This window comes from Lynx rufus, unplaced genomic scaffold (assembly GCF_022079265.1).
Source record: "Lynx rufus isolate CCGP_SWC_20201006 ecotype Redwood Valley unplaced genomic scaffold, mLynRuf1.p SCAF_13, whole genome shotgun sequence".
In the NCBI taxonomy this organism is placed as follows: Eukaryota; Metazoa; Chordata; class Mammalia; order Carnivora; family Felidae; genus Lynx; species Lynx rufus.
The window spans coordinates 56,557,464-56,570,448 of NW_025814827.1; the positions used below are offsets into that span (position 1 = coordinate 56,557,464).

The following is a 12,985-nucleotide window of genomic DNA, read 5'->3' on the forward strand; positions in this document are numbered from 1 at the left end:
ATGACTGCACTCATATGAGGACTTTAAGACATAAAACAGATGAACATAAGGGAAGGGAAACAAAAATAACATAAAAACAGGGAGGGGACAAAACATAAGAGACTCTTAGAGAACAAACAGAGGGTTAGTGGAGGGGTTGTGGGAGGGGGGTAGGCTAAATGGGTAAGGGGCATTAAGGAATCTACTCCTGAAATCATTGTTGCACTATATGCTAACTAATTTGGGTGTAAATTTTAAAAAAAAATTTTTAAAAATGTGGGAATGGATCCTTCCACAATAAACATCTCAAGCGCACTGGATATGTCATATTTTTAAGCTCGTATGGGCAGCAGTGTTTTCAAAGGGCAGTAAGAGCATCTGCCCAATGGGGAGGAATATTTTATCACTGTCATTGTTTATCTTGATGCTGACAAATAAAAAGCAAGCTGACTTTAAAAAAAAAAAGTTACTTGAGATCCTCAATACTACTTAATAGTATCAAAGAGAGCTTGTCACCAAGAGTCTAAAAACGGCTAGTACGGAATTTGAAGAAATAGATCCCAGTAATTTTAGACACTGATTATTCACTTTAAAAGGCAAAACTGAACTTTTAAATCTGATTATCCATTTGGAAAAACAACAAAAATTAACTCCCTATCTCAAAACATACAGAATAAACTTCAAATGGATGAGGGATAAACATTGTAAGGAATGAAACCATACAAGTGCTAGAAGAAAACATGGGTGAATTCCTCTTTATCCAGGGTACAGTGAAAATTCAGACACAATAAAAGATAAATCGACCACATAAAAACCAATTTTTTCCGTGATCCCCCCCACACAAGAAACAATAACAAAAACCCACCGTAAAAAAGAGAAAATATTTGTGACAGATACCAGTTAAGAGCTAATATCCCTAGTACATAAAAATTTGAGTGGAAAACACCAAAACCTGACAGAAAATGTATGAAAATATGAATAAACAAGTCACAAAAATAAAAAATAAGGCCATTAGTAAATATGAGAGGATATTCAACTTCATTTAAGTGGAAACTACACTGAGATGCCATTGCTCCCCCATCGAACTGGCAAAATGTTCAAAATAAGACACAATGTGTGGATGAGACTCTAGGCAAACAGACACTAACAGTTGGCTTGTGGGAATGCGAATATTTAACATAGTTACCAATCTGTTTACCTTCTGACCCAGCAATTCCACTTCTAGGAATATACCCTGAAGACACATTCCAATAATGTAAAAATATACAGGCACAGAGTGAGTCACTGCAGCACTGTTTGCAATTGCAAAATTCTGAAAATAACCTATACATCCATGTATAGGAGAGTGAGTTGAATAAACTATGGTACACTCACATAATGGAGCACAAACACTACATAGCCACAGAAAAGACCATGGAAGATATTCATGAATTGATGTATTGTGAATTTCCAGGATATCCTGCAAGTAAAAAATCTAAAGTACCAAGGAATACCTAGAATATGATATCTTTTAACAAACAAGGAGAAAACATAAATGTATCTGCTCATTTGTGTAAAAATAAAGAATAGGCACACCATAAATAAAAAATAAATAAATAAAAACAACAGGGATGGGGAAAAAAACACTAAAATGGAATAGAAACTGAAAAAATGACCCAAATTGTATTTCAAATGAATTATATAACCATACGGAGGTGAGGCTAAGAAGAGAAGAAGGAATCCAAATAACTTTTAAACACAGCTTTTGAACTATATACTCTCTTGGTAACTACATACAGGCATAAATACATTCTGAAACTGTTTTTATTTTTCTATAACTGCACAAGAAGTACTTTGCTGTGGATAAATGTGGACAATGGGAACTAGGTTCTCACTGTTGGGGCTGGTAGTTACAAACATGTAAAGGGGGAGGACAGATTGAACCTTGTGGTGTTGGGTTAGAATCAGAGGTGTCAAGGTAAACTCATGGTGTTTTAATACACACAAAGAAACATATATATGCATATATTACATTTTTACATAAAATACATATTATATATTTGTGTGTGTGTGTGTACATATCATCTATTTTTTAGCTCTATCTGGTCAGTGGGCCTAGGGAAAAAAAGACAACCCAATGACAATGTAGACACCTAGCTCCTAAATCTATTTCAAAATACTATTTCTATTCAATGGAACCAGAGTTCCTTGGAGAAATGGCTAATTCCAGTACCAGGGAGGGGAAATATAGGCGGGTCTAAAAAATTCTGTGGTGACAGAAATTAAGGATATACTGAAAGGATAATGAGGAGGATATGTCAAAAGGACAAAGAAGCCACTTTGAAGGCCACTCCCACTGGTTAAGTCGGGGACCTTTTGAGCTTCAAAATAAAAAATGATAGTAAAAAAACTAAGGATTACAGTCCATTGCATAAAATAAGAATCATGATCTCACACTAGCAAGATGGATAGGGAATAAGAGAAATATCTTCCTTATCACAGAAAACTAATGAAGATAAAAGTAATGACAGAATTAGGAAATCACCATTTGGAGCTATCATAACATTTAATTCTGATAAGCGTTTCAATTGCTGGCAAAACTACTTAGTAATGTTTTAATGAGTGATAGGATATTTATACAGTCTCCAAGTGTCTTCCCACAAGATACTTTTTAATTGGGAAAGGTAAATAGTAAACTGGCTCAAGCTCTTAGCTGCCCCTCAAACCTTTGTGACTGTCCAAGCTGTGTCCCAAAAGGGTAGGAAATGCCAATATACCTATTCAGGATGCTGAAGGACTGCTAATTGCCTATCCCTTCAGCTCCCTGATGCAGGCTAATTGGAAGCCTGACTTTCAAGAAGCAGCTGGGCAAGTTGGGACATTAGTTATACAGTCTAGCCTCTATGAGAGAAGTTGAGAGCTGGGTAGTTTTGCTTACTCATTCTATGCTGAGCCAGAGGAAAGAATTGTTGGGAATGCTGGTGCAAAGAGAACCACCTCTGTTTTGTATGTTTCTAGAGAATTCATGAGTGCCAAGTTCTGTCAGCTCCCAGAAATAGGTGATTCGGGAGCTTCTCACTTAGTGTTGACAAGCTCCTTTCAGGGAGAAGCTGGAGACCTGGTTTTCTTGTTGAAGTCAGCCAGAGGGAGAGAATACAGGGGGAGTGCTCACTGGTTCTTAGGGGCTTCCGGGAGGACTGCAGTCAGCACCTAGATGAAGACTGGTTAGAAGCTAGACTCTCAGGCAGCAGCTGGGAAAGTATGTAGTTAAATCTTTTCTAGGGAAACAAAGGAGCACTTGTTAACAGGAGCATGAGCACCTGCTATGGCTATTCCCCTAGGGTTCAGCACAGAGGGAACAGGCAAAAAGGACCCTCCACTATTCTATCCCTAGAAAAGATCTGACTGCATTCTTTACCAGCTGCTGCCTGAGGGTCCAGACAGAAACTAGCTGAATGATCCTACACATCAGGCAGTGACAAGCCCTGTTGATTTTCAGAGGCAGGTGACCTGGGAGCCCATCTATGGGGAGGCAGACTTAAAAGCTGGCGGGCTAGATGCGTGTAGTCTAAACACTTCTCTCCTCAGAGAGAAGCTGGGAGTTGGGGGGTTCTCTTCTGATTATATGGAACTATGCCAAGGGTGGAGTTTATTACAAGAGTACATTCTCAGCATCCGTTATGTATTTTGATGTGGGTATTTTTTCAGTTGCCTGATGTGCAGGATCATTCAACTAGTTTCTAGATTTCTCCAGAGAAATGCTCCATATGTAGCAGTATCTTTGGTGCATCCACAGGAGGAAGAAAATTCAGGAGCCTTCTGTGTCTCTATTTTGGTGACCCCCTCCCCTCTCTGTTTGCTCTTTGTTATTCTTCAAGGTGTTATACTTTGCTAACTTTTCTGACTCTGTAACTTCTCTTTAAGGGATCTCATACATTCCCATAGTTTAATACTACTCATGTGTTGATGATGCCAATAATTTTGTGTTCAGCTTCAAATTTACCACTTTAGGCAAACAGTTGCTTTGCTGCATTTTACTGGGCATTATTCCTTACACGCAATACAATAAAAACGGAAATTCATCTTCAAAAAATCTGCTCTTTTTTTCTTGATTACTGTGGACTTTGTACATTCCACTCTGAGAATTTTTACTTTATTTTCTTAGCCTTATCAAGACATCAATTCTTACATTGATGATTATAATAATTACCATATTATTTTTTTTAAGTCAACATTCACACTTTTAAGTGATCTTTCACAAATCTAGTATTTCATAGTACATTAAAGAGCCTTCCAAAATGTCACTTAAAAAATTTTTTTTTCTGGGGGTGCCTGGGTGGCTCAGTCAGTTGGGTGTCTGACTACGGCTCAGGTCATGATCTTGTAGTCTGTGAATTCAAGCCCCCTGTTGGGCTCTGTGCTGATAACTCAGAGCCTGGAACCTGTTTCGGATTCTGTGCCTCTCTCTCTGCCCCTCCCATACTCAGGCTCTGTCCATCTCTCTCTCAGAAATAAACATTAAAAAAAATTAAAAAAATAAATAAAACAAGTTTTTGATGTTTATTTTTGAGAGAGAGAGAGAGAAGCACTTGTGTGCGCAGAGCATGAGCAGGGCAGAGAGGGAGACACAGAATCCAAAGCAGGGTCCAGGCTCCAAGCTGTTAGCACAGAGTCTGACATGGGGCTCGAATTCATGAACTGCAAGATCATGACCTGAGTTGAAGTCGGACATTTAACTGACCGAGCTACCCAGATGCCCCCAAAAAACTCACTTAAAAAAATTTATTTATTTATTTTGAGAGAGGTGGGGAGTGTGAGTGAGGGAGGGGCAGAGAGAAGGGAGAGAGAGAATCCCAAGCAGGCTCCATGCTCCTCATGGAGCCTGATGTGAGGGCTCAATCACAACTGTGAGATCATGACCTGAGCCAAAATCAAGAGTTGGACGCTTAACTGACTAAGCCACCCAGGCATCCCCAAAAGGTCATTTTCAAAAAAAGGACTTTCACAAAGGTCCAAAGTTCTTAGTGTGGCATCCAAGGCTCTCCATATCCTGACCCTTTTCTATCTCTGATGCCTAATTTCCCTTCTCTGAAGCATACACTTCACATCCTATAATATCTAATTGCTTATTGTTCTCCCATAACATACCATACATTTTATACCTACATGATTTTATACATGCTATTCCCTACAACTGGAATAACACTTTGACTCCAATCCTTGTCTCCATTTATGTAGAAAACCCTATCATCTTTTAGAAGTATTCCCCTGGGGTGCCTGGGTGGCTCAGTCAGTTAAGCAATTGACTTCGGCTCAGGTCATGATCTCATGGTTCATGGTTTGAGCCCTGCATCGGGCTTTGTGATGACAGCTCAGAACCTGGAGCCTGCTTCAGATTCAGTGTCTCCTTCTCTTTTTGCCCCTCCCCTGCTCATGCTCTGTCTCTCTCAGTCTCTCAAAACTAAGTAAATGTTAGAAAAATTTTCTTAAAAATTAAAAAAAGAAGTTCTCCCTTAACAAGCCCTCTGCTTGGATAGTTAATCACTTCCTCCTCTATCCTACCCTGTGTCATACACATTTTTCTGCTTTTTATAGTAAGCATTTCTTATATTGGATTGCTGCTCTAATTGGATTGCCGCTCACTTGCCGCTCTAATCTTTAAAATCCATGAGAGCAGAGGCTACCTTATTTATATCTACTTAATTAGTTCCAAGCAGAATATCATACACATACTTTGTGATCAATAAATATTTAATGAATTAAGTGAGCAAGAAACAAAAACTGAATAGTGGAGATTTTTCATATTAATAGCTAGGCTTTGGAAGACAAAGATGATCTAGAAGGAAATGGCTAATTAGTTATCCAGATACTTTTCACAAATTAGATTTGAAATTCTAAACCACAGTCCAAGATACTAAAATGAAGAACTCCTGGCTAAAATAGAGAATATGTATCTTTTAAAGATGAGGAAAAATGTATTTATCAAGGTCTAGATAATCTGATCAAATGGATTTTAAACTGAATATGAAGAGGAAGAATAAAAATTTCTGAGGTAAACTCATACAATTAGAGATATAGAAGACAAGAGGAATAACATGAAGAAACCAAAAGTTAAAAAGTTATGCAAGGCACACAAGAAAATAACTGAGAATAGGTCTGAAACATAATTATACCTTCAGATTTCCGTAAATTAATGGGCAGAGCCTAAGAAATAAAACATACTTGAAATTTCAACACCATATGATTAAAGGATGATGACACTGAGATCTGGAGAATAGAAATGCAAGACTGGGATGTGAAAATGGAAAGGAAAAGAATAATTTTCAGAGGAAGTAAGTAGAATCTAGAGTAGCCTTGATTAATAGAACTTTGTGCAATGATGGAAATGGTGTGTATTTGGCTACGTGGCTATTGAGCACCTGAAATGTGGCTAGCACAAATAAGGAACAAATTTTTAACATAAATGTTTTAAATTTTATTATTTATTTAATTTTATTTTTTGAGAGAGGGTGTTCGCATGCATGCGTGCAAGTGTGAAAGGGTCAGAAGGAGAAGGACAGAATCTCAAACAGGCTCCATGCCCAGCAAAGAACCCTCTGAGGGGTTCAATGTCACAACTGTGAGATCATGACCTGAGCTGAAATCAAGAGTCAGATGCTTAACCAACTGAGCCACCCAGCTACCCCATTAACATAAACTCTTAATTTTATTTAAATTTAAAGTCACATGTGGTTAGTAGCTACTATACTGGGCAGCACAGATCTAAAGTCTCTCTGATATATTATGTACTATGCCTAATATATAATAAAAAACTAACAGACATATGAACAAACAGGAAAATGGAATCCATAGTCAAGAGGAAAATATTTCAATAGACAGACTCAGCAATAACCCAGATAATGAATTTAGCAGATAAGGACTTTAAAATAATTATGATAAACATGATCCCAGGGTCATGGAATTGAGCCCCAGGCCAGGCTCCACAGTGAGTTGTGGAGCCTGCTTAAGATTCTCTCTCCTTCTCCCTCTTCCCTCTCCCCTCTTCACATTATAAAATGGTAAAAAAAAATGTTAAAAATCTAGAAGACAAGATAAATATAATTGATGAAGAAATGCAGACTTCAGGAAAGATATAGAAACTATGAAAAGAAACCAAACAAAAACTTTAGCTTGATAAATACAATACCTGAAATAATTATAATAGTCTCACAATGAATTTACTGAGTAAATTCAATCTTGTAGAACTTTCTGTGGCCAGAGGGTATGCCTTTTTCTGTGTGTCATATCTCTATTATACGTATTCTCCTTAATGGAAATTTTGTTATTTTCTACCAATAACAGCTATATAAAGATATATGGCTGCCTTCAGATTTGAAGAATTCCTCGGAATTACTAATTTTCAGGCATAAAAAAGGCCATAACTTGGCAGGATAAAATGAAATAGTTATAAATGAACAGAATTTTCTTCAACATTCCTCAAAACCCTGATATTCGAAGACTTTATCAAATAATCATGATTAACTCGAAATCTGAACTAAAATATAATTTACACTTAAATAATGTAAAGATATATTTCACATTATAGTGATTTTTAAACACAAAATGAATTAATGTTTACCATGTAAATATATGTATCTTTGCAATTTTAAAATATAAAGACTTTACTAGATAAATACATATTAAGTATCAAACAAAACTTAAATTACCCTCTTATCCATTTCATAAGATGAAGCTTCTGTACTTGGCAAAAGATGGGTAATAGTGGCTATTAGGATCTGTCAGCAAAGAAAAAAAGAGTTCAAAAATATGTTAAATGATGCATCTTAAAACTTAAGTGTTAATGCTAACAAAGCGATATAAAATCTGTTGATAAAAGTTTACCTTAAATACATTTTTAAATCCTAAATACATTAACAATGTTATTTCAAAGTAATTTTTAAATAGGTAAGCTTTTCAAGTATACTTAACTATCAATCATTTAAAATCCCCATGTATATAGAACCAGAATTATATAAACTGTCAACTATAAATGGATTTCTTACAAATTCAATTCATGAATCAATATAAACACACATATATGTTAACAGAAAATGAGAGGATATAGATAAGCAAAAATATTTATAAAAAACATCTGCAATCATATCACTCAAGAAATCTATTCTGCTTACGAAATTAGTTATAGAAGGAACGTACTTCAACATGATGAAGACCTTATACAACAAGCTCATAGCTAAAGTCATACTCAATGGTGAAAAGTTAAAAGTTTTCCTCTAAGGTCAGGAATAAGACAAGGATGCCCACAACTGTGCTTTTTATTCGGCATAATACCTGAAGTCCTACCATAGCAATTAGGGAAGAAAAAGAATTAAAAGGTACCCAAATCTCAAAAGAAGAAGTAAAATTATTTGTTTGCAAATGACATCATCTTATATTCAGGAAACCCTACACATTCCATCAAAAAAGTGTCAGAACTAATAAATGAATTCAGTAAAGTTTCAGGATACAAAATTAATATATAAAAATCAGTTGCATTTCTATATACTAACAATGAATTATCAGAAAAAGAAATTAAGAAAGATATCCAATTTACAGTAGCATCAAAATAAAATACGTAGGACTAAATATAACCATGGAGGTAAAAGATCTGTACAGTGAAAACTATAAAACACAGATCAACAAAGCTGAAGAAGATACAAATAAATGGAAAGATATCCCATGTTATAGATTGGAAGAACTGGATCAACTGCTCATACTATTCAAAGTGATCTAAGATTCAATGTAATCTCTATTAAATTCCAATGGCATTTTTCTTAGAAAAAGAAAAAAACTGGAGTGCCTGGGTGGCTCAGTCGGTTGAGCGTCTGACTTCGGCTCAGGTCATGATCTTGCAGTCTGTGAGTTTGAGCCCTGTGTCGGGCTCTGTGCTGACAGCTCGGAGCCCGGAGCCTGTTTCGGATTCTGTGTCTCCCTCTCTCTCTCTGACCCTCCCCCGTTCATGCTCTCTCTCTGTCTCAAAAATAAATAAACGTTAAAAAAAAATTAAAAAAAAAGAAAAAGAAAAAACTATTCTAAATTTTATATGGAACCATAGAAAACCCCAAAGAACCTAAGTGTTCTTGAGGAACAACAAAACTAGAGGCATCATACTTCCTGATTTTGAGCTATATTATAAAGCTATAGTAATCAGAACAGTACTGACAGTAAGGTACTGACATAAAAACAGGCACATCGATCAGTGGATCAGAATAGAGAGCCTAGGACATAGGCACTAGCCACACACTTACAGTCAACTAATCTTTGACAAGGGCCCCAAGAGTATACAAAGGTGAAAGGACAGTATCTTCAATAAATGGTGCTAAGAAAACTGGATATCCACATACAAAAAGATGAAACTGGACCCCTATATTACACCACTCACAAAAATTAACTTGAAATGGATCAAAGACTTAAATTTAAACTCCTAGAAGAAACCATAAAGCTCCTAGAAGAAAACATTGGGAAAATATTCTTGACATTGGTTTTGGCAGTGATTTCTTGGATAAGACAAAAGCACAGACACCAAAAGCTGAAATAAGCAAGTAGGACCACATCAAACTAAAGAGTTTCTGCACAGCAAAGTAAACAATAAATTGAAAGGGCAACTGATGAAACGGGGGAAAATATTTGAAAACCATGTTTCTGGATAAGGGACTAATATATAAAATATATGAAGAGCTCATACAACTCAATAACAAAAAAGGAAATAATCCAATTTAAAAATGGGCAAAGGACCTGAATAAACTTTTTCCAAAGAAGACATTCAAATGGTTAACAGGTATATAAAAAGGTGCTCAATATCACTAATCACAAGGAAAATGCAAATCAAAACCACAATGAGATATCACCTTACATCTGTTGTAATAGCTATTTTCAATAAGAGGAAATAACAGATGTTGGCAAGGATGTGGAGATAAGAAAACCGATATACATTGTTGGCAGGAATCTGAACTGGTACAGTCTTTATAGAAAACAGTATGGAAGTTCCTCAGAATATTAAAAATAGAACTACCATATGATCCAGTAATCCTTCTCCTGACTGTATATCTAAAGAAATGAAATGGGTATCTCAAAGAGATCCCTCAACACTCATGTTCACTGCAGTATTATTCACAATAGCAAAGATACAGAAACAATCTAAATAAGTGTCCTACAATGAATAAATGAATACAAAAAAATCTATGTATATATACACACAATGGAATATTAATGTTCAGTCATAAAAAAGGAAATCTTGCCATTTGTGACAACATAGATGAAACTGGAAGGCATTACCTACCATAAGTGACATAAGCCAAAGACAAATACTGTATGGTATCACTTATATGTGGAATCTTTAAAAAAAACAAAAACAAAAACAAAAAACCCAACCAACTAACCAACCAACCAAGTAAACAAAAACAGCTGATTTCATAAAAATAGAGAATAGAATAGTGGTGGCCAGAGGCTGGGAAGAGAAGAGGGAAATGGGGAAATATAGGTCAAAGGGCATAAATTTTCAGTTTTACTATAAAAAGGGTAAGTTCTGAGGATCTAATTAATGTACAGCATGGTGACTATAGTTAATCATACACTGAATATCTAGGAGTTGCTAAGAGTAGACTTTAAGCATTCTCACCATAAAAAACAAAACAAAAAACAGTTAACTATGTGAGATAATAGATGTGTTAATTATCTTTACCTTAGTAATCATTCTATAATTATCAAAGCATCACGTTGTATGCTTTTATTTTTTATTTTTTTTTTAATGTTTATTTTTGAGAGAGAGAGTGACAGACCACGAGCAGGGGAGGGGCAGACAGAGAGGGAAACAGAATCTGAAGCAGTCTCCAGGCTCTGAGCTGTCAGCACAGAGCCCCTTGCGGGGTTCAAACCCACAAACTGGGAGATCGTGACCTGGGCTGAAGTTGGATACTTAACCAACTGAGCCACCCAGGCGCCCCTTACTATATACTTTAAATATATACAATTATATTTGTTGATTATTCCTCAATAAAGTTGGAGGGAAAAAAATAAAGAAATCTACTCTAAGGGTGCCTGGCTGATCAGTCAGTAGAGCATGTGACTCTTGATCTTGAGGTTGAGTTCACGCCCCATGTTGGGTGTAGACATTACTTAAAGAAAAAGAAATCTACTCTCTTGTCTTTCCAGACATTTCTGTGTACAGTGTGTGTGTGTAAATATATGCTTTAAAAAAATTTATAATCTGGCTTTTTAAATTAACATGTACACTAAGCTGTGTAATGAATAAATTTGATAAAAAATATGAAATAATAAAAAATTATTAAAAGAAGGCAAAATATTCACATACAGTGTTATTTACCCTGGAAATTTTTTGATCTCATTAAACTTTTTTTTTTTTTTAATTTTTTTTTCAACGTTTATTTATTTTTGGGACAGAGAGAGACAGAGCATGAACGGGGGAGGGGCAGAGAGAGAGGGAGACACAGAATCGGAAACAGGCTCCAGGCTCCGAGCCATCAGCCCAGAGCCCGACGCGGGGCTCGAACTCACGGAGCGCGAGATCGTGACCTGGCTGAAGTCGGACGCTTAACCGACTGCGCCACCCAGGCGCCCCTCATTAAACTTTTTTATGTGCATGTTAAAAATGTATAGGGGTAAGTTTATTGTATGCTATTATATTTTCGTAAGTTATTGCTTCAATGCATCAAGTAGAAATGTAAATGTACTTTACACAGTAAAAGGCTTTTATTTGCTAATAGAATGTAGAATATTAGATACATCCGCTTAATATTGGTACTGGAACTGGCTGGGCTTCTATTCATAACTATGCAAACAGGTAAACATTAGTGAAATGCTCCACTATTTTGGGATTTCACTTCTCCATTCAACTAGAAGTGGAATATAATAACTCTTCATGTTTATCTGTAGCCATTGACCCCTATAATGTTTAATGAAGCAATGTGAAAAAAATTCTGCATACTTAGGAAGTACTTAGGTGAGTATTAATAATATATAAACTGATAAAGAAAATAAGGGAAAGGATTTGCAGACTTTCAAATGAAAAAAAGAAAAATCTGCTTAAAGAATGATCTTAATTTTCAGGGGCGCCTGGGTGGCTCAGTCAGTTAAGCCTCTGACTTCGGCTCAGGTCATGATCTCACAGCTCATTCGAGCCCCGTACTGGACTCTGTGCTGACAGCTCAGAGCCTGGAGCCTGCTTCTGATTGTGTCTCCCTTTCTCTCTGACCCTCCTCTGCTCACACTCTCTTTCTCTCAAAAATAAATCAAAGTTTAAAAAAATTTTTTTAAATGACCTTAATTTTCAAACAGAATAATCAACCTTAAAGGTTAAAATCTTCAAACGTTTTAATACTAACATACATTGCATTCACATTTACACCCAGTAATCATGTCCTGCATAATTATAATAGCTGCAGCCAACATTGATTAAAATTAATGCTTCATAATTTTAAGGCAAAAAGTTCTAAGCTGTTTGATAAGTTTTCTCATTTAGTCTTCAGAGCAACTCTGTGAGCTAGATATTTTTATCACAAATGTAAAGAAAATGTAAAAATATAAAGAAAAATGTAAAGATAAAGAAAACGTGAGTTCAGAGAGCCAAGTAACTTGTTCGTAGTTACAAAGTTAGTAAATGGTTGCATCAGGGGTTAGTTAAACCAGGAATGTCTAATCCTCAAACCTAACTTCCTAACCATAATACTACATATTTTCAACTCAACAGATACCCACTGAACATATTCTACATGAAAGTCACCCTAGGCATAAAAAATAATAAAGAAGAAAAATGCCCTGTCTTAGAGGGCATTTTTGAATTTGTACACAAATATATTTTGTGCTGAAATAGAGGTTGGCAAAATGGTTGAGCCAGAAAAGCCTGGACTTAAAATCTTACACACTTGGGTATGAACTATTTCTACCCTGCTAGCTTGTGACTTCATATAGTTACTAAATCCTCAGTTCTCTAATGTTAAATAAAGGTGGTGGGAGGCAAATAACAGTCTACCTC

General features: G+C 35.9%; 1 protein-coding gene across 2 annotated transcripts in view; it reads right to left on the minus strand.

Annotated features, from left to right (window-relative positions):
- The window catches only part of RALGAPA1 (Ral GTPase activating protein catalytic subunit alpha 1), a 278,485-nt gene that overhangs the window by 108,822 nt on the left and 156,678 nt on the right, over positions 1-12,985 (minus strand). For both annotated transcript variants that reach the window (XM_047075616.1, XM_047075615.1), the window contains exon 30: positions 7,665-7,733. In XM_047075616.1, coding sequence (XP_046931572.1) covers positions 7,665-7,733 — 69 coding nt within the window. The remainder of the gene's footprint in view (positions 1-7,664; positions 7,734-12,985) is intronic.